General features: G+C 42.9%; 1 protein-coding gene and 1 long non-coding RNA gene across 4 annotated transcripts in view; one reads left to right on the top strand and one right to left on the bottom strand.

Annotated features, from left to right (window-relative positions):
• Window positions 1-16897, bottom strand: part of AKAP12 (A-kinase anchoring protein 12) — a 129761-nt gene extending 112864 nt beyond the window's left edge. For 2 of the 3 annotated variants that reach the window (XM_075924435.1, XM_075924436.1), the window contains exon 1: window positions 10315-10554. In XM_075924435.1, the coding sequence (XP_075780550.1) occupies window positions 10315-10443 (129 nt within the window). In that variant the 5' untranslated portion in view covers window positions 10444-10554. Of the gene's footprint in view, window positions 1-10314; window positions 10555-16741 lie in introns of those variants that run through there. The other variant, XM_075924439.1, reaches the window with a different exon arrangement.
• On the top strand, window positions 9662-19353 carry LOC112544474 (uncharacterized). Its single transcript, XR_012902724.1, has 3 exons — window positions 9662-10001; window positions 15842-15908; window positions 18460-19353. It is a non-coding gene; the product is annotated as an uncharacterized LOC112544474 (long non-coding RNA).
• Window positions 19354-22823: the final 3470 nt, after the last annotated feature.

The following is a 22823-nucleotide window of genomic DNA, read 5'->3' as shown; positions in this document are numbered from 1 at the left end:
GGTATTAGAATACTATAATGTGTATGAGTTGTTGTATTTAAAATCTCTCAGAGCATCTCCTCTCCTACATCTAAGAGATAATTGGATTACACAATGCACTCTGCAGGGGACTATATTTAAAAAACACTTGTAAAAAGTGAAGTGTCTCCTTTTGTTAAGAGGATTGACCATACAGAGCACATTAAACAAGTATTCTAACAAACATTGCTCTGTACTGCTGCAACAACTGAGATTTGGTTTACACTTAAGAATGAGTTAGGTCAACTCAGCTACATTGGTCAAGGGGTTGAAAAAAAAAAAAAAACACACAGCCCTGACTGACACAGCGAGGCAGACTTAACCACCAGCATAGATGTAGTATGCCAATAGAAGACTGCTTCACTGTTTGCACTACTGGTCCCAGGACGTGAGAAAGATATGGTAGGAGTGGCAATATATTTTAGTGGACTAACTTTTCTTGGTGAAAGAGATAAGCTTTCATCAACAGAAGTTGGTCCAATAAAAGATATTACCTCACCTCTCGCCCCTGCCTTGTTTCTCCAACAGCTAACTTCATTTGTGGATGTGATGTTCAGGGTTCCGTCTAAGGAACCTTTGGCTCCTGCCCATCTCCTCAGAAGAGCAGTGCAGTGGCTGCTCTGGGGCAGGGTGATATGGCGGGCAGGTGCTCTGTCCCAGGAGCAGCAGAGCAGCCACCATACAGTCCTGGCACTAGCTTCAGCCCTTCCCCAGGGCTGGAGCTACAGGCTGTGTGGCAGGTGGTGGCTTCTCCAACAGCCCCAGCTGGAGCCAGAACTGGAGCCAAGTCGTGGGTGGCAGATCCTCCAGTAGCTCCGGCTGGGGCCAGAGCCAGAGGCCATGTGTACAGCCACGTGGCTGGCAGCAGTTGCTCTGATGGTGAGCCAGGGGCCATGTGGCCTTGCCTAGGCCCAGAGCTGTAGGTTGCATGGCAGGTAGCAGCCCTGGCTGGGGTGGAGGCTGATCCTGCCAGGCTGGATTGTCACTGCCTGTGTTGTGCCAGGCCCCACAGAACTGGAGCAGCCCTACTGTTGGCAGTAAGTATCACACAATAAGGGTGATGGTAACCATTCACATCCCTATTTTGAATAGGAGTTTAATAGTTGGGCTTTATTGTTTTAGATTGATTTTGTGGGTGCGCTATGTTGTTTTTAAACCACCCAGCTATGGCCTTTTTTGAGCTTTTAAAACATTTTAAATAAGAAGTATTATCTTTTGTATTTCATAGGAATACCTATAATTATTTTAAAATGTTTATTTTAATGATAATTTGTATTGTCTTAGTTGCTTTATTATTGACAAAGGGTTTTTGGATGTTTATTTTGGGGTTCTCTTTTTATTTCACTTATTTTATGATTAATATTAACCACTTAAGAAAAAAAAACTTTGTGAAAGCATCAGGACACTTGAAGAGTTAACTGACAAAGTTAAGGCAGTCATTAGATGCTCGCTGCCAGATAAAGAGTAGCTGTCAGTTTTGTAACCTTGAATAAAATATCTGAATTGATTTTTAGTGGAATTTTTAAAATGCTGATTTATTTTATCTATTTTTTAAGTATTTTTTGAGAATTTGAGGTCCCTTGCTTTGTTTATTAGAAGACTTCATATTTTAAACTTTCTTGACTTACCTTTTGCTAGCTGAAATGTTGAATTTTTTTTTAAAGATTTGAGACTTTCAAAGAGTTTTGGTGGAATGTATGTAAATTGCAAATTATGAATAAACTAGCCATTAGCCCGTCATAAAACGAGATTTTCGGGTCTTTCCTCCACGTCGGTCTACTCTCCTGAGCCTCCGATCTCTTGCTGTCTCTCTCTTTCTCTCTCTCTCTCCTCCGCCTCTCTCTCTGTCTCTCTTTCTCTTCTCCTCACCCTTCTGCCTCTCACTCGGGGGACCACGGAGCCCAAAAGGCTTGCTGCATGGGGAGCACGGAGCCCAAATGGTCGCTTGTGCCACTTGCTTCCACGCAGTAGCCCGGCTGAGTGGCGCAAAAGTCAGCCAAGCGCCACAGCAGGAGGCAAAGGGGGACAGGGAGGTAATGTTCACAGCCAGGGGGCGGGGCCTGGAGCCGCTGTCAAGCCGCACATCACCGCCCCATCCTCCTTCCCCTCCCGCCGTGGCGCTAGGCTGAGTTCTGCGCCACTCAGCCAGGCTACCACGGGAAAGCAAACAGCCATTTGGACCCCACACTTCCCATGCAGCACAGGCCACCCAAAAGGAACAGCCAGCATTTTAGCAACAGGGCCGCCCAGGGGGAACAACCAGCATTTCAGTGTTACAGACTCACAGACATTGGGCTACTATATATACGATGACTCGTTTAAGTGGATTACATTTCTAAACTGCTATTCATTTCTATATTTAAGCTTTGATCAAGGTTGGGTTTTTTTCCAGCTGAGATCTCTTTTGACCTGGGCTTGGATAACTTCTGTATTTTAGCAATTTTTAGTTCCATCTTTTCCTTCCATGTTTCAGCTATCTGATCTTAACTAATTTTTTTATAATTTAACAATTTAAATGGGATTATTCTTGTATCTGCTGCAACCATTCTAATTCATTATTTACAAACTCATTTGTTAGGAAGCACCCATTTCCTTCAGAAAGACTGTAAGGCCTTCCATGTTGTGTGTGGTGACACATAGTGCAGGGGTGGTCAATAAGCAGATTGCGGGACAAATAACATACATTGGCACTTAAGAATCAGCCACAATAATAAAGATGTTTAGGTGAAAGCTCTGATTTAGCAGATCTTTTTAATCTTTGTGACTGAGAAAGGTCTGGGTGCAACTGTGGCACATATCCCAACAAGCGCACATAACCTCAATATTGATGCAGAAAACAAAACTCACTCTGCTCATGGTTGGAAAATTGTAGAGGGAAAACTGGTGGTTTCCTACACCAAACAGGAAGACTTCTGTTAGTACAGGCTGCATCTATACTACACAATTATGCTGGCATAGCTACACCAGTATAATTTCCATAGTGTAGATGTCCCATGAAATCAGCAAAGGTGTTCTTGCCAGTAGCCCTTAGACATGAGTATCTGAAGTCTGAGCTTTCACGGCAGAAAGTGCTTGACTTTGGAATTCACTTCCCAACTTGGTTGAACAGAGCTTTGTTAAATGTGAGGTACTAAAGTTCACTTTGACCTTGTGTACACTAGGGGCACTTCAATACTTCAACAAATAGGTGTGTTCCTCACATGCCAACTGAACTTTCAACTCAGATGGACAGCTTAAATTCAACCTCAGGTTCCTCTATAGACTTTTACTTGCACTGCTAACATGAGTTAAAAGCTAAGTTAACATGTCTTCCCCACAATTTTAATCCAAGATGGCTAATGTAAGTAAAGATACACCTTTTCCATTTTATTTTTAGTATAGACTTGTTCGAGGAAATATTGGGTTGGGTGAGGGAGGATAATGCAATCACCAGATTGTCAGTACCAGTGTGAGTGTCAGGGTAAAATTCTGAATCTTTTGAAGTCAATAGCAAAACTAATCCACAAGGTTAATGTCTGTTTATTTGCAGGGCTTGACAAACTGCAGGGAGAGCTACTCACCAGCCCCGCACTACGCATGTGCCAGACTGGCACTGTGCATGCACGCAGCGCCGGTGAATGGGGCACACGGAGCAACCAGCTGAAATCTACTCACCATGGGCAAGTAGAATCAGCAGTTTGTCGAGCCCTATTTATTTGTGATGTACTGATATAAAAAATGCATAAATAATGGGCACGGGTTCTATAAGTGAAATTACAAAATAGAACAGTGGATTAATACAGTAAACTTCTGATAATATGGCACCTTTAGGACCCAGGGGATGCCGGATTATCAGATATGCCAGACTATCGGAAGGGGGGGGGGGGGGCTGTGAGAGGTCTGGGATGGGGTGGGGAGGATGCCACCCCAGACCCCTCATAGCCCCCCCCCCTCTGATAGTCCGGCTCTGCCCCAGGCGTCCCCGATTCAGCCACTGCTGGTCAGTTTCAGCAGCGGCTGAATCGGAGACACCTGGGGCAGGGCAGCTGGGGTGCTGCCGTGTTGGTCCCGTAGCGCCGCCCCTTGACGCTACGAGACCAACCCGGCAGCACCCCAGCTGCTCTTGGGGACACCTGGGACAGAGCAGCTGGGGTGCTGCCGGCTTGGTCCCGCAGCCCCGAGGGGCAGTGTTACAGGACCAACTGGGCAGCATCCCAGCTGCTCTGCCCCCGGCTTCCCCGATTCAGCTGCTGGTCAGTTTCTCAGCTGGGCGCAGAGCAGTTCCAATTGTCTGGCTGCCCGGAGCACTTCCGGGTTCCCGATGGTGCCGGACCATCAGGAGTGCTGGAGCATTGGATGCTGGATCAATGGAGTTTTACTGTAGTTGGATTTCAAAAGAGAACTCATTGTTGATAATCCCATTATGCCATTTGGACAGTAGTAGTAGGATTCAAAGAATAAACAGCAAGAACTCTACTACTGCCAAAAAACTAAGCTGAGCAACACCACTGGCCGTAGATTCTTTTTAAAAACCTGCTACCACCAAGCAGGTGGGAGGAGAGAAAAGGAGGCAGGAGGGAGGAAACCTTTGGAAATTTTAAAAACTCTTTCCTCATACACGTAGTGTAGTGTATCAGAGGGGTAGCTATGTTAGTCTGAATCTGCAAGAACAATGATAAGTCCTGTAGCACCTTGTAGACTAACAGATTTATTGGAGCATAAGCTTTCATGGACAAAGACCCACTTCATCAGATGCATGTAGTGGAAATTCCAGAGGCAGCTATAAATATACTGGCATAAGAAAAGAGTTCCAATCAAGAGTAAGGCTAGGGATAACAAGGTCAATTCAGTCAGGGAGGTTAAGGCCCACTTCTAGCAGCTGATGTGGAGGTGTGAACACCAAGAGAAGAGAAACTGCTTTTGTAGTTAGCTAGCCATTCACAGTCTTTGTTTAATCCTAAAATGATAGTATCAAATTTACAGATAAATTGTAGCGCTGCAGTTTCTCTTTGAAGTCTGTCCTTGAAATTTTTTTGTTGCAGGATGGCTACTTTTCAATCTGCTACTGTGTGTCCAGGGAGATTGAAGTGTTCTCCTACAGATTTTTGTGTATTGCCATTCCTGATTTGTGTCCGTTAATTCTTTTACATGGGGACTGTCCAGTTTGGCCGATGTGCCAGCAATGCTCCTCTGCCATATACATGATTGCATATATTACATTGGTAGATGTGCAGGTTAATGAGCCCGTAATGGTGTGGCTGATGTGGTTAGGTCCTGTGATGGTGTCGTTGGTGAAGATATGTGGGCAGAGTTGGCACCGAGGTTTATTGCAGGGATTGGTTCCAGAGTGGAAGTTACTGTGGAGTGGCGTATAGTTGCTGGTGAGAATTTGCTTCAGGTTGGCAGGTTGTTTGTGGGCGACAACCGGCCTACCTCCCAAGGTCTGTGAGAGTGGGGAATCATTGTCCAGGATGGGTTGTAGATCACTGATGATGCACTGGAGAGGTTTTAACTGGGGACTGTAGGTGATGGCCAGTGGTGTTCTGTTATTTTCTTTGTTGGGCCTGTCTTGTAGCAGGAGGCTTCTGGGTTCACGTCTGGCTCTGTTTCCTCACTTCCTCGGGTGGATATTGTATCCTCAGGTGGATATTGTAGTTTCAAGAATGCATGGTGTAGATCTTGTAGGTGTTTGTCTCTGTCTGAAGGGTTGGAGCAAATGCAGTTATACCTTAGTGCTTGGCTGCAAACGATGGATTGTGTGGTACATCCGGGATGGAAGCTGGAGGCATGTAGGTAGGCATAGTGATCTGTAGGTTTTTGGTATAGGGTGGTGTTTAGGTGACCATCACTTAATTTGCACTGTAGTGTCCAGAAAGTGGATCTCTTGTGTAGACTGGTCCAGGCTGAGGTTGATGGTGGGGTAGAAATTGTTGAAATTTCAGTGAAATTCTTCCAGAGCCTCCTTCCTGTGGGTCCATATGATGAAGATGTCATCACTATAGCATAAGTAGCGAAGGGGTGCTAGTGGACAAGAGCTGAGGAAGTGTTGTTCCAGGTCGGCCATAAAAATGTTCACATATTGTGGGGCCATGCGGGTGCCCATCGTGGTGCCACTGGTTTGAAGGTATAAATTGTCCCCAAATCTGAAATAGTTGTGTGTGAGGATAAAGTAACATAGCTCAGCCACCAGTTGTGCCGTGGCATCATTAGGGATACTGTTCTTGCAGCTTGTATTCCATCTGTGTGTGGGATGTTGGTATAGAGAGCCTCTACATCCATGGCGGCTAGGATGGTGTTTTCTGGAAGATCACCAATGCATTGTAATTTTCTCAGGAAGTCAATGGTGTCTCGGAGATAGCTAGGAGTGCTGGTGGCGTAGAGTCTGAGTAGAGGGTCCACATATCCAGACAGTCCTGCAGTGAGAGTGCCAATGCCCGAGATGATGGGGCGTCCAGGATTTCCAGGTTTATGGATCTTGGGTAGAAGACAGAATAACTCTGGTCAGGGCTCTAGGGGTGTGTTTGTGTAGATTTGTTCCTGTGCTTGTGTAGGGAGTGTCCTGAGCAGATGGTACAGTTTCTTAGTGTATTCCACAGTGAGATCTGAGGAAAGTAGCCTGTAGAATTGTGGTATTGGAGAGTTGTCTGGCAGCCTCCTTTTGGTAGTCGGACCTATTCATGATGACAACAGCACCTCCTTTGTCAGCCTCTTTGATTATGATGTCAGAGTTGTTTCTGAGGCTGTGGATGGCATTGCATTGTGGAGGGTAGTGTAGTGTATTTGATACATCTATAGGCTAATATGTAGTCATAGTTGAAACATTTTGGATGCTACAGACAATAACAAGTCTTGTTTTTGATTAACTGTGCTGTCAAGCATTTTGCAACTATAACTTTATAGTATCCTGCAGATGTACCCTATCAAATAAACACAGAAACAATGGAACTACTGACTTTGGCAGATTCATATTTTATAGTTACATTTCAAATACTTCAAGATTGCCAGCTTCCCACTAACTGAAAGCATAGATTCCTATATTCATCCACAAATATATGCAAACCTTAGATATAGTAAGGGCACAAAATAAATATATGTTGGTGCAGCTGACGAGTGCATCCACTATCATGTTACTACTTACTCGAACAGACAAGTCATACTGAAGACCTGAGTGGGTATATTTGCATTAATTATTAATTCTTCAATTATAATTCTAACATTTGAAAACAATATAATGGCTTTGTATTCTTACGTTCTGTCTGAAGTGTACTACTGAAGATTATTGTGTTAACAGATTGTGAAAACTGATACCGTGTGATGCCTGCAACAATACACCCAACCCCAAATATGAATGTGGCACTCTCTAGAAGTGAACAAGATATGTTGATCTAGACCAGACCAGACTACATTCTGAGAAACTATGACTTAATGTTCTGGGTCATTTTAAATGTTGGAAGAACTATAATAAAACCTATGTCAAGATTTTGAAATAATTTTGGGCCATAACCAGGATCTCAGACTTGACTGTCCAAGTGGCTTTGCCCTGTAATTGACCTGCCAAGTCTCTCTCATTCTGGATTAGTTTTCAAAGCAGTGTGCGAAAGGAAGAATTTTGATGTGTGGTTCAATAAAAATACACACAAAAAGATCATTTCTTTAAAAGTGATCACATTAGCAGCTCTTCAGTAAACAAATTAGCTCTCTAGTAGTTTTGAATGTTTAAATAGTAAAACAGGTTGTAATCAAAAGGAAATACAGGCATAAAGGTCTGGTAATGTCTCAATTTGAAAGGATTGAAAGGAATGAGTACGAGAAAAATGCATTGTGCACTTGTATACTACTACATTTCTATAGTATTCTAACATGCAAGTGTACACTATTATACTGTAATAACAGCACAAAATGTTATGGTTGAGATTTTTAGTAGAGTGAGGTTACAAAAGGGAACAAAACTAAACCTCATGAAAAAAAATCTTCATCAGACTACGGAAAACAAAGCAATGAAATGCTCTTAATTTAGACTGGGGTGGGGACCCTCCGGCCTGGGAGCTGGATGCGACCCTTGTCTTGCCTGGATCTGGCCCCTGAGGCTCAGGTCACCCCCGCCCCCCAACACTGAGGAGCTTGCACTGGTGATCCAGTCCCCCTCCCGCTACTTCCCCATGGCACTGGAGCACACAAAATCTAGTAAACTGGGCCCCCTTAGGCTCTGGTGTGTCAGGGGAATGTGGGGAGTGTCTTTCTCCTCATTCGGGGGCCACAGTGAGAGGTTTTTTCCACTTCTCACTTGTATGCGGCCCCTATCTGATTTTTCTATGAATCAGTGGCCTCAAAAAAGGTTCCCCACCTCTGATTTAGATGCAAAAATAATATTCTACAGAGATTAAACAATTACTAATACAGCAAAACTGTTTTGAATAACAATAGTAAAATGTATAAAAGATTAGCTTTTTCTAGATGACATGATTAATTCTGTTAATTAGAGAGATTTTTTTCTTCTGGAAAAAAATAAACAGATCTTTAAATAAATATACCCCTCCTCAAAAAGAGTATTTCCTAAATTACCAATGAATCTACCATTTCTTTATTCTGCTTATTGGATTCATATGACTGAATTCGTATTATTATGAATTGTATGTCCCTTCTTAGCAAGTAACATTATGTTGACTGTAAAACATATTTTTTACATAATTTGAAAAGGCACTAGGTTCAACCTCAGGATTTTCTTCTTCTCAGAGTAAAGTAATGCCTTAAATCACCTTTGTCAGATATTTCAGATGTTTTACGATTGCTGCCATTAATATCTATCAAAAAGTTTCACGACAATCGTTATGCCTGCTGAAAAATTTTGTCTTTTGAATACCAAACTACATCTGCTAAACAGTGCAATCTTATCAACATTGATTTTAAAGCTATTATATAGTTTGTTTAATGTGCTCAATTGTATGTCAAAACATGCAAACAAGATCTACTAGAGGCCAAGAACTATGGAAAATTGTAGCTGAAACTTAGAATCACAAGGTCAAGGAAACCAAGTCACAACGAGTTCTCAAGCTTTTACACCCACACATTAGATTAAAAGACTTTTTGATTGCTTAGATATTAACGACCTCAGCTCTGAAAAACCTGAAAAACTGGACAAATTCTGCATAAAAATGTACTGTTTCCCCTCTGTTCTATAGAACAATTTGAAAATGAAGCTAATGTTCTGAAAACATCCTCAATGCACATAATTTCCTTCTAACCCCATCACCCTCCCAACCAAGAACGTTTCAGCAGGAGAAAATGCTTTCTTCTTAATTCATTGTCAACAGCAAACCCTAATACATTTGCTAGTTTTTAAGGTGCCACAGGACTCGTTTTTGCTGAAACAGACGAACAGGGTTACCCCTCTGAAACTTGCCATATTAAAATAATGAATTGCAATTCACCAACACATCTATTAGGAGACTTAAATTCTCATCTGTGTGGGTTCATCCATAGCTAATTAATACCTTTTCCTACGAGAATACATTCTGGTTATGGAAACTACCGTTTTGGACTACTATTGCCAACTCTGCTTTTCCTTTAACAATGGTACATGTTGCACACACGTATGACAAAGGCATGCGACTCCAGTGGAGTGTTTATTCAGCACAGACGCTGCCATAACGTGGAGGGAGGGGACGGAGAGGGCCGCTGTCGAGTTTGAGCAACTTGTTACCGCAGGAGAGACCGCGCCACTGGAAAAGCCCCAGATTTACTGGCTTTCCTTCGCACAGCCCAGGGGCAGGCACCTCCCACCTGCATGTCGCGGGAAGGCGGAGACTGCAGAGAGGAGCAGTGGCAGGAGCGCAGGGTACCACCGCGCGCTACTGCAGGAGCGCACCGCAGTCAGGCCAGAGCCCTGGGTGGGGTCTCCCCAGACAAGCACACGCAGACGCAGACGCAGGGGATGAGCCGGGCTGGACTGTGCCCCCCCCCCCCTCCGCGGAGCCAGCCACAGCGGCACGTAGCTCGCCCCGAAGGTGAGCGAGCCGCTCGCCGGGGCAGGGCAAGGGGGGACCCGCCCGAGCTGAGCAGCAGACGCGGCGCTGGGCTCAGGCTCAGCACCCGCAGGCGGCGCGGAGCAGCCGGGGCGGGGAGGGGGCGACTGCGGCCGCTGTTTGCGCAGCTCCCTCCGGGCCGGGCCAGAGCTGCGGGCAAAGCGCCGCGCCCTAAGCCCCCCAGGCGCGGGGAGGGCAGGTGCCCGCTGGCCACGAGGCAGGTGTTGAGGGAAGTTTGGCGGGGCGGGAGTAAGGGGGGGCGCCCCCTCCCCCCCAGCACACAGCAGGCTGGTACCTTGGCGGGCTCCTCGGGCTGCTCCAGCGGCGCCGCCGCCGCCGCCTCCGGGCTGGCGGGCTCGGACTCCGCCGCTGCAGTGGCCGCGTCCTGCGGCTCCCGCTGCTCCGCCGAGCTGCCCGCGCCCATGCTGCCGCCTCCCCGCTTCTGTCCGCTCGGCCCGGGGGAGCCCGCCCAGCTGCGCTAAGCCGGCGGGTCCGGCCGCTCCTGCTCAGGGTGAGCCCAGGCTGCGAATGAGGGAGCCAGCCCAGCTTCCTGCCAACTCCTTTAAAAAAATCACCTCCTCCCTGTCCCCCCGCCCGCCCGCCTCTCCCGCTGGCTCCATCACATGAGCAGAGCCCCGGACACGCCTTGCAGCATCCACTCTGCCTGATACGGAGGACAAGAAAGACCCAGGCGTGCCCAAGCCCTGCCCCCCACCGCCCAGGTTAGCCAGGGCTCCCGAGCCATGGCTTAGTGACTGGTGAAGAGTGTGTGTGTGTGTGGGGGGGGGGGGGGGATTTGAAAGATTCCCCCAGGGCATGGGGCTTCTGGGCCTGCCTTCCATCCCTGAGCCCAGAAGCAAAGAGGCTGACCTTGGCTCTCAGCTACACAAGCCCAGAGCTGCGCCATTCGTCATTCTTGCTGAGTAAGCCTCTCTCATTTTCCCCTCCAGCAACGGCAAGGTAAAGAAAAGGTACCTGCCCTCTTGGGGGCATCGGTCCTAGGGTACTGAATTTGTGGAAGACGATCATGAGGCACTGAGGCATGAAGAAATTGTAATCCTATCAGATGTTGCAATATACCCATCCATAATCAGGGCCCCATTGAGCCAGGTTATATGCAATCACATTTCAAGACTGATAGCTTCCAGCCCAGAGGCTTTACAATCCTGAACTAAGCCCATTAAATAGTTAAGCGACTACCACCGAAAATATAAGTACTGAAAGATACAGCATATAGTTGCACTGTTAGCTCAGCAGACACCACTGAAGATATGTTGGTAGGGGTGGCTTTCAGATGGGACTTCACGTAGACCCCAGAGATATTTTTTTTTAAAATCTCAGCAAAGTAGCTATTCAAGTCTGTAACTTTAAAAATGAAATGGTCCTGTAGCACCTTGTAGCCTAATCAAAATATGTAGAGTCATGACTAATTCCTCGGATGCAGTGGGTTTTACCCACAAGAACTCATGATTCTACATACAGTAGGTTAATCTCTAAGGGCATGTTTATACAGCAGCATTATTAGAATAACTATGTTATTCCAAAATAACATCGTGTGTGTCTATACTACAAGCTTTTATTTCAAACTCCTGGCAACCTCATTTCATGAGAAGTAAGGGAAGTCAAAACAAGAGTGTTCTTCTTTTGACTTTCTGCTGTGTGGACCACACCAAAAGCCAAATTAAGCTATTTCGACTTCAGCTATGCAATTGACGTAGCTGAACTTGCATAGCTTAATTTGATTTTTGCCCTGCTGGGTAAATGTATCCTTAGGTGCCAAGGGATCTTGTTCATATGGAACTATAAAAGATTCCCAGGTACTTTTCATAATATAGAAACTGTTACTTGAGATCTGTTGACTCAATTCCACTTAAGAGTATTTATACATTTTTCTGAAATGCTCGTTCATTTTCAACTTAAAACATACTTTTCCACAGACAGTGATGGAACATTGTACTTTTAGTACAGCATGGTTGCTGTGTTCCACCTCATTTCAGTGGCAAGTACTGTGGTGTGATCTCAGTGCAGTGTTCAGTACCTATTTTAGTAGCTCTTTGGGAAAGAGCACTATATACGTACATGTCAGTTGGTATATGTAGAGATGACCCTAGTGCAATAGGATCTTAGTTCATGACTGGGGCTTCTAGGAATTATTTATATTACTGTAAATAAGTACTAGGTGATTGGACGGCAAACTTCAAAGGAAACAAACCTTTCATCTGTATGAAAACTTTATTCATGATTTGAAATAAGCTGCAAACATTGGAGGGAGGAAAGAATGCCACATTCATAATATTTCAGTAAGACATAGGGTCATGATCTTTGCATCTAATTAGCAGTATACCATTACCACGGGAAAGTTGCATTTAACTTGAACCAAGCTATTCACATTAGAAAAGTGGAGAGCAGGGGAAAGCTGTGGTAGTGGAACAGCAATGGAAACTAGTGACTTCAGTGCAGACTAATCAGTTTCTTATGTAAAGATGACCGTGCTGCAGTCATTATTCTAAAAGAGAGATGGATGTTTGGTCAGGAGTTCCAAACATCTGCTGATTTTAAAAATGTCAGAGTGACTTAATAGTTATTGGGACAGCAATTAATCCACTGTTTATACATCCTCATTTGGAAGTTTCGTTACATAACTTAAGCACTGACTATCAAATGGAGGAATTACAGTAGGTTAACCTCGGATTCTGTATGCTGATCTACATAGGCAGTTCTTTATAGCCTCATGGTGCCCCATTGAAGTCAGAGGGGCTCCTGTGTTTGCAGGGCTCTACCCATGTGGGTCAGCTTTTATGTAGAATAAAGCAGTATAAACAGAAAGGTAATCCACTTAAAAGGAAGCCCTGATTTGCTAATTTTTTATACTATGGTTTTAAGATTTTTTTTTTCAATGAAATAAAGTGATTTTTTTACTGCTTGACTTTGCTGAGCTTCTGAATGGGGGGGTAAGGGGGGAAAGAGAAGTGTACTTAAGTAAAATTTCTCCAGATAGCTTGTTGACAAATTGCTGCTTCATTGAAAGCTAGTGAGAAATCCAACAAAGCAGCATAGAATCATGGAATACTAGGACTGGAAGGGACCTCGAGAGATCATCGAGTCCAGTCCCTTGCCCTCATGGCAGGACCAAATACTATCTAGACCATCCCTGATAGGCATTTATCTAACCTACTCTTAAATATCTTCAGAGATAGGGATTCTACAACCTCCCTGGGCAATTTATTCCAGTGTTTAACTACCCTGACAGTTAGGAACTTTTTCCTAATGTCCAACCTAAACCTCCCTTGCTGCAGTTTAAGCCCATTGCTTCTTGTTCTGTCCTCAGAGGCCAAGATGAACAAGTTTTCTTCCTCCTCCTTATGACACCCTTTTAGATAGCAGTTTTCAGGTATCACGTCCCCCCTCAATCGTCTCTTTTCCAAACTAAACAAACCCAATTCTTTCAGCCTTTCTTCATTGGTCATGTTCTCTAGACCTTTAATCTCATTCTCGTTGCTCTTTTCTGGACCCTCTCCAATTTCTCCACATCCTTCTTGAAATGCGGTGTGCCCAGAACTGGACACAGTATTCCAACTGAGGCCTAACCAGCGCAGAGTAGAGCAGAAGAATGACTTCTCGTGTCTTGCTCACAACACACCTGTTAATGCATCCCAGAATCATGCTTGCTTTTTTGCAACAGCATCATACTGCTGACTCATATTCAGCTTGTGGTCCGCTGTGACCCCTAGATCCCTTTTTGCCTAGAACTAGGCAGTCGCTTCCCATTCTGTATGTGTGCAACTGATTGTTGCTTCCTAAGTGGAGCACTTTACATTTGTCTTTATTAAACTTCATCCTGTTTACCTCAGACCATTTCTCCAATTTGTCCAGATCGTTTTGAATTCTGACCCTATCCTCCAGAGCAGTCGCAACCCCTCCCAGCTTGATATCATCTGCAAACTTAATAAGTGTACTTTCTATGCCAATATCTAAATCGTTGATGAAGATATTGAACAGAGCCTATCCCAAAACAGACCCCTGTGGAACCCCACTTGTTATACCTTTCCAGAAGGATTGTGAACCATTAATAACTACTCTCTGAGTACGGTTATCCAGCCAGTTATGCACCCACCTTATAGTAGCCCCATCTAAGTTGTATTTGCCTAGTTATTGATAATATAATGCGAGACCGTATCAAATGCCTTACTGAAGTCTAGGTATACCACATCCACCACTTCTCCCTTATCCACAAGTCTCGTTATCCTATCAAAGAAAGCTATCAGATTGGTTTTTTCATGATTTGTTCTTTACAAATCCATGCTGGCTGTTACCTATCACCTTGCCACCTTCCAAGTGTTTACAGATGATTTCCTTAATTACTTGCTCCATTATCTTCCCTGGCACAGAAGTTAAACTGACTGGTCTGTAGTTTCCTGGGTTGTTCTTATTTCCCTTTTTGTAAATGGGCACTATATTTGCCCTTTTCCAGTCTTCTGGAATCTCTCCTGTCTCCCATGATTTTGCAAAGATGATAGCTAGAGGCTCAGATGCATCCTAGAATACTCAAGGAGCTGATAGGAGGTATTTCATCAGGCCCTGGTGACTTGCAGGCATCTAACTTTTCTAGGTGATTTTTAACTTGTTTTTTTTTAATTTTCTCTTCTAAACCTACCCCCTTCCCAGTAGCATCCCAAACCTTTAGACAACTTCAGGAAAAACAAAACTTTTCCCTTTGCAAAGAGGTTTTCTTGTATTAATTTATGCCAGGTTAAACTGCAGCAAACAAAACAAGGGGCATGGGATTTTCTGGCCTGCTGCTACACATACACACATAGCTTCCTTTCCCATGGCACAGCAGCTAGACCAGCATATTAAATACTTCAGCATGTTTTATTTCAGTACTTTAAAAAAAGTATCAATATCAAAGGGGAAACAATACTTATTAAAATATACCAGATGGAATCTGCCAAATACTGTGGTCTATAAATAGAGGTCATCAAATAGTGTAAGTATATTCTACATTTTAACAAGGTCCTTCCCCTAAAGAGTTTACAGCATAGTTCAGATAAATGATACACTAAACACACTGAATAAAATATTTAGACTAATAAATTTTCTTTTCAGCTAAACCCCAGTCAAAAAACAAGGTGTACATTTTAAAGCTATTTTTATGAGTAATCTGGTCTGAGTTAACATGCTCATTAGTCAATATTTTCTTTAAGCCATTCAAAATATGCAAAATTTGAGCAACTGTCACTTTTTCTGCAACACTCAGTAGTTAATGATTAACATCTACATCAGTCTTCATTTGGGTTTAATAGAATAAAATTGTTTTACATCATTACAAAGTGATCAACATCCGTTTTCAAATTAAAAATCTTTTTACTTCATACCAATATTTATTTCCACATTTGTATATATGTTAGCAGGAGTCCATTGTGCTGAGCCACCAACTGAACCTTTTTTCTGACCAGCAGGGAATCAATATTGGATTGTTTATCATAGATAATAGCAGTGGTTCAAGGGAAAACAACACTGGTGGGGAAATGTGCCATGTAGGTGGACAAAATCTGCCACACCTTCTAAAGTGTACTTCTAATTTTTTTCTTAATTACTAGTACCACAGTGACTGTTACTAACACTGGATTGTCATTTCCCCAAGAACAAGATGTTTTTGGGGTAGAGGAGAGCAGGGCCCCTATGTTTTAAGTAATTTTCTGAGATAAATTAGCCCACCAGAAATGTGTGCCCTAGTTTTACAGGGGAAGGGCCTGAAGGGGGTGGGGGAAGACAAGGACATTTTATTAAGCTAATCTCAACTATGTTCATGTGTTCTGAAGGGGAAAAAAATCTCTTAAGCAGATCTGGATTCAACAGAACACAAGCGAGTTTTCTTTCATATGCAAGGTATGTCAAAATAATGATGCTTTACTGCATAATTAAATAATAGCACTTCGGCTACTGTTTTCTTACACAATCGCTATTACATGCCCTTCCATGTAAGGCTTTAGAATCTGTTTCATTTGACAAAGCAAGGATTTATTTTACTGTTTTAAAAACATTTTTATGCAAGTGTTTTTAACTTGTACATGCCAACAAAAAAATGGCAACAGGAACAGATATTAAGGGAAACTCAAATGTAATGTATTCTAATTGTTAAATGATTACTTTAAAAATGTCGTAAATATAATGAACAAAAAGGAGTCTGCTATCTTGACAATTTGATGAGGAAAAACAGCTAAAGACAGCTCTCTCATTTGAAGTCAGACAATTAAGTATTAAGTATGCAACACTTATGATAGTGCTTTTCTTAATACTCAATATCATTTTCAAAATATGAGTAACATTGGAATTAACATCTGTTAATTCTCCTTTATTTACCATTGATTAAAAAAATAGGCATAACTTGTAAATGAATCCTCATGGAGCTGGATATTTTTAGATATACAGTAATAGCAATAATAACAACAATACTTTGTAAACTTACAGTGCTTTACTTTGAAGAGCTCAAAGTACTTTACAAATAACCTTACAACTACTCTGTGGGCTGTACAGCTACTATTTACATTTCTACTGGTGGTGAAACAGCCATAAAGAGGCTAATTCCCCTCAAAGTTACACAAGTCACACAAGGATTCAGTGACAGATCAGAGACCAGACCTTAGCAGTTATCAAGATTGCAACTTTGTATTACACAAATGCTAATAATTTTGAAAAAAAAAAGTACATTTTTACTTCACCTGTGCTCCCTGCCTTCCTTTCTCTATCTGTCTATGTCTGTTGCTGCTTTTTCTGTGGTCTCCTCAGCCTTCCCTCCACTGAAGGGTCTAACACTTTGCTGCTGTTCTAGTACTCTTCACTGCACATTTGCTCCAGGCCTTGCCCTTCCTGCCTGGTTTACCCTGAGGGATGATGGGATCTGGGAACCCAGAGGCCTGGCTCCAAGGCGGCTGCTGCCAGCCTGATCCAGCTGTCTCAACTGTACTGGAACCCTCAACTCTTCAAGAGATGACATTCTTTTCACCAGTTTTAAAGGGGCCAACACCTGAAAAGTGTGTCCATACAAAACTCTTCACCAACCTTAACTCTGAATCTTTTGTGATGTGACCATCTTCTAGAAAAAGAAATAAGCACTTATTCTATTATGTAACTGTGGAAGTCGACCCTTCTTCTACTAGCTGTCCTGAAGCATCAGCACTGGGAGCCAGGTGGTCACGTCATGGTGTTGAAGTTGGATTTGAATTCATACCAGAGCATTTCAGAATTAAAATTAATACTCCTACATTCAAGAAAAAAAGCCAGATAGGACTCAGTTTCCTTCTGAATTTACTCACAGGATAATTGCTGAGAGTTTCAGTTCCCAGAACTCAAAATTCCCAAGGCCTTGTACTTCCAACTGACCTGGGCTCCTGTAATCCTGTGCCTAACACTTCCTGCTCTGTGAAAGTGGAGGTGGGGTTCCCCGACAGTAAAAGGGGAACATATGCATAGTAATGAACATGGAACGAGTAATATACATTTTCAAGCCCTTTATCCTATCCTATCATCTTTCTGTATTTGAAATAATACACAGAATGGCAAGAGACCAACATATAACAACATGAATTATATTGTTACAGCAGAGAGCCATTTTGTTCTAAATTCCTCTATCACATAGAATTACTTCTTCAGCTGCAGTTCCTCTAAGCTTGCTCTTAGTCCAAAAGTGAATTTAGAATTTTTGAAGAAAACCCAATTTTTAAATATTAAAGCAATAGCTGTCATTTTTAAGCTTCAATAATGGGAGAAAGGAGGAGGGGAAGGCTGCATTTAAAATTTCTGCTTTGAATTCTGTGGTTCCGAATGAGACATGCATACCTTCATGAAAGTTTTGTTGTGAAGTAAAGTGTGCACTGCAGTATCTGCTTTATGAATAAAGGCACACATGCAACTGGATCCATAGAGCCAAAGCCTTGAACCCACACAACTTCACAGAAGATGATAGAGCTCTACATGGGTCTAGCTTTAGAGTTCTGATCGCAGAATTTGGATCTTAAAATGTCTTTTTGAGCCAACATCTTTTTCTTCATTGCTACTTTCCTATTCAGGGCCAGTGACTCAGTTTTCTTCCAAAGTTCATGATTGTATGCCTTGCTGTCACACAAAGTGCTCTTTTATTCCTATAACTATAGCCTAAGAACACTTTTGGCAATTTATTTGGAATGAAACTACAATCTCTCCTCCGCAATCAATTGTTTGTTTCCATGTTTTAATTTACTATAATCATTTTTTCTATTCAAACTAACCTTCCTGATTTTAGGTGGGTACACTCTTCAGTCATCCTAATAGTGATGTCAGGAGCCAGAATCACTTCTCATGGTAGCAAGGCAGCTTACTGCAGGTTTAGTTACAGCAGCTTTTGTTGTTGAAACAGTTGGGGCTCATGCAATCTTTTACCATCACCTTCTTGTCTTTCAAGACTGCAGGTCAAGGAAACTGTGGTGGGAGTTGGAGGACCCCCATGGTTGATATGGAGAAGGATGTCACTTCTCTGTCGGACAGGGCATGCTGGTAGAATCAGGTGTACTGCAGAAGCTTAAATGAAACATGCTGACAGGACAGAAGACTGCTTCCAATGACAAATCAGCAAGGAGAAAGTGGAAGACAGCTAGATGTTTCAGCACACATCCGACTCTGGGACTCACAACTCACCTCATAACATGAATCAGAATAAACTACACAGGAGCATCAGGAAGTATGTTCATGTCTCTGAATGCTTGAATCCTTGTAACATATGGAAAAGCCCTGGTGTGGCCCCAGAGTTCCTGCACTTCTAGGCAGATAGTGTTTGCCTCAGAGGGTTGCTATAACCGCCCCCCCCCCCCCACAGCCTCCTGCCATTTACTAGAGGCAAGAGTCACTGCTTACTAGGCCATCCCCATCATTGGCCAATCAAATAAATTCAGGGTGAGCCCCACTTTAGTCCCAAAGGTGCAGGGAGGCTTGGGAGAACCCAGGCCCACCCCCTGCTGCATGTTCCAGCCCAGGGACCCTTATGGCAGCAGCAGGTTAGTAATTCCTCCACCACCAGAGCTGCAGCTTTTCCCTGGGCCACTTCTCCACCCAACTCCTCCCCAGACCTTTCTGCTGGTATCTGACCACACACTTCCCTAGTAAACCCCTTCACTCCCAATCCTTGGCCTATCCTGCAGGGAGGCTTTTTAAACTAGCCCCAGTAGGTTCTTAATGGGCTACAGGTGCTGATTAGCCTGCTGATTGCAGCAAATTCTTAACTTGGCCCCAGATGCCTGGGTGACTTAATTGCATTGCAACAGCCTCTGCCCTGCTCACTCAAGGAACAGAATTATTCACCCAGTAGTCAGTAAATCTGTTAGGCTATGTCTACACTGTCAGCTTCTTGCGCAAGAACTCTTTTGCGGAAGAGTTCTTGTGCAAAAAGTCTTCCACGAGAGAGCGTCTACACTCGCATGTGCTTTTGCGCAAGAGCATCCATGGCAGTGTAGACGCTCTCTTGCGCAAGAAAGCTCGGATGGCCATTTTAACCATAGGGGCTTCTTGCGCAAGAAATTCATGTTGCCTGTTTACACTGGCCTCTTCTGAAAGAGCTCTTGCACAAGTGGGCTTCTTCCTGAGAGGAAGCTTCAGAGTTCTTGCTCAAGAAGCCCTGATTTTCTACAGAATGTCAGTTTACTTGCGTAAGAACGCGCGGACAGTGTAGACAGGTGGCATGTTTTTGCGCAAGAGCGGCCTTTTTCGCGCAAGAACGCGCCAGCGTAGACACAGCCTTAGACTTTGGTAGCCAACTGATCCAGGTCTGTCACGCATAATTAATAGCAAAGAATCCAGAGCCTTTGACACAAGAGATGGAGAACTCTGCTTTGTTTAACTGTCAGGCACTAAGATATTCCAACTAGATACTGCAGAACATAGCACATATTAATAGTGTGGACTGGGCTTGATCTGAGTTCTTTAATGCACAGGTTTGAAATAAAATTCAGAAATAAATGACACTTATTGTACTAAAGCATCAGAGGGGTAGCCTAGTTAGTCTGTAACTGAAAAAACTTAAAACACAACAAATAGACTTGTAGCACCTTAAAGACTAATAAAACATGTAGATGGTATCATGAGCTTTTGTGGGCACAACCCACTTCTTCATATGTAAGGTTCATATGAGTACATGAGTGAGGGCAGAACTGAGCCCTTAATTATTAACAAAAAATATACAGACTGCCTTTTCCTGTGATTTAATCACTGTTTTCTAAGCTACTTTTTACTTGCTCCTCTTGCCAGGAAACCCCATTCTTTGGGTTCTCTCTTAAATTGTGCCTGGTGCTAACACCCCACAATTCTAATCTGGAAATGCTGGTCATCAAAATTGTGCAGGTGTAAATTATTCTTGCAGGTGCAAAGTAATGGAAACAGACTTTGTTCTTCAAATTTGGGATCATAGAAGCTAGAGAGGGAAGAAAGACCCGTTGGAATGTTCTTAGACTTAGTTAATCAACATCCAGTTAATGCAGCACTTATGAACACACCAACAGCTGTAACATCACTGGCAGAACTTATTTCCCTGCCTGCTTCTGTTGGTCACCCTCTGTCCCCAAATGCCACTGGAAGTGGAAGAGCAGGCAGACACTATTCCCCACCCACTGCCACTTTCTATCCCAGCTGTCCCAGAGCTCTCCATCCTGATTGCCACAGCAGCCCATCACTTATGACAGCAAGGTCTCCCTCAGGCCATTGAGAGTTCCCCTAGCCACTGAAGTCAGCAAAGCTCCCATTCATTTTAGTGATGCAGGCTCAAGCCTGTTTTAGATGCAATAACCTGCTACACTAAATGCTGAGACATTCCCCAGACTTAGGCAAACCAAAAGTGAAAGAATTGCATTCACATTGCCTGGACTATTGGAAATCTGGCATTTCTTAACTTGTAATTTTTTACTTTGAAATCTAACGATTTTTAACAGATTTGTATGCATTTTAACTTGTATTGCATATTTAGTTTTCCCCTTGTTTCTGTTGGTGAAGATCTCTCTCCATGGATGATGTTGTGGATGGCTCACGTAACAAGCCAGAACATAACAGGTTCTTTAGTCATTTAAGTAATTCTTAGTCAGACATGTCCAAGTTGCAGAAACAGACTATTGTATGGTAGAATCTCTTAGTATGGATCAGATTTGGCTCACATTGGAGTCAATGTGAATTTTCCATAAAATCAGGTAGCACCACATGATGCTCAAATCCTGACATGTCTTTGACCTACTTTCTCCAAAGATTGTCTGTTACCACATTTCAATTGGGACAATTTATCCTAAATGTCATGGACACTTTTCTATCTGCCTATCCCTAACAAAACAGGAAGTACCATCCCCTACTTTAAACTGAAAAATAATTCAAGGTTTACATACAAGTTAGTTAGTGCTACTCATATTTAAAATATCTTAAATTGATCTGATTGTCTTGTCAAAAGTGGACGTATTATATTTTCCACAAAAGGCCTTGGATCTTTGCATTGTGTTCCAACACCTTGAATAACCCTAATCATCTCAGACCTGGGGTATCTGTGATTATACATATGGCATAGCAGATTTTAAGTGGGGTAGTCTTGCTTTAGGTGCCAACAGAAATAAACTATACACAACTGAATTACTTAAACTTTTAAGTGAGGAAGTAGATGCTCAGTTTTGCAAACAATGAAATTTGAATGATATACAAAATCTGGAGGAGAAGTGTATAATAAAATGGTCAAACATAATATTGTATCATCTGAGAAAGGAAGAATTATCAAATATTGTAATGTGGAAGACCAGAGAAATAAATACAATCCACGTTGTAGTCTATTCAAATTTACCATGTGTCAGAAGACTCACATAGAAGGATTTGAATACAGCTCTTCCACACAACTAAAAACAAATGTTTAGAGTTAGTGTAAATATAAATTATACAATTGAACAACGATGTTGAAAAGCAGAATTTAAATATGTAAATGGAAGAAATTGAAGAAAAAACAAAAGATCTAATTGTAACCAACACTCTCCAAGACCATGTAAGGCATGATTGAAAAGGAATAAAATTGGAGAACAAGGTGAGAAAATAATCTCTTTGTTAGACTCAATGAACTATCAGACAATTTTCAGCTTGAAATACTCAAGAAATCTATTACTGAATAAGTTATTCTGACTATAAGTGTGCAATTTAGAGAAACATTAGTAATGCAAGCTGAATTTCAGGCTTGAGTGGAAGTTTGCTTTGAACAAATGTGCCATATCTAGTAAACACTTCGACAGTATGCCAGTTTTCAGATGACATTATCTGGCATCCTGGAACTACACTTAGAAAGGCTCAGTGGTCCTGGACTGAATCTGTAGACTAATTTCATATTGACACTGAGGGAAAGAGATGAGCCACTTAGCACGTGTTCCGGGAGAACAGCGAATCCAGTTGGTAATAGCTCCCTATTGTGTTGTTTAACTGACCCCATGTAAGCGATTCAGTAGGTTCTCTGTGGGATTCAGGGTCAATGGTAAAGGAAGGCATGCAGCAGGGAAATGAGATACAGATGCTCTTCAGAAAGTCATCACTCCGCCAAGCCCACAGAACTTTAGCAGGTAAGTTAATACTGTAAGCGTCTGCAAGTGTGGAATCCCACTGGGGTTCCAAGGCTTGTGTCTGTGGCTACTAAAAGCCTCTGGTAATGCAGACTCCTTGGAGCTAGTCCTGGGGGCTGAGAGAGTTGGAGAGCTCTGCACTCAGTGCAGAAGCAGTTGGTAATTTTTGAATTTCAGAGCCCAGACTTTCCAACTTTCCTTCAGTTCATGA

Source organism: Pelodiscus sinensis, chromosome 3 (genome assembly GCF_049634645.1).
Source record: "Pelodiscus sinensis isolate JC-2024 chromosome 3, ASM4963464v1, whole genome shotgun sequence".
Classification (NCBI taxonomy): domain Eukaryota; kingdom Metazoa; phylum Chordata; order Testudines; family Trionychidae; genus Pelodiscus; species Pelodiscus sinensis.
The sequence above is the reverse complement of the archived record's forward strand: the minus strand, read 5'-3'. Positions and strand labels throughout refer to the sequence as shown.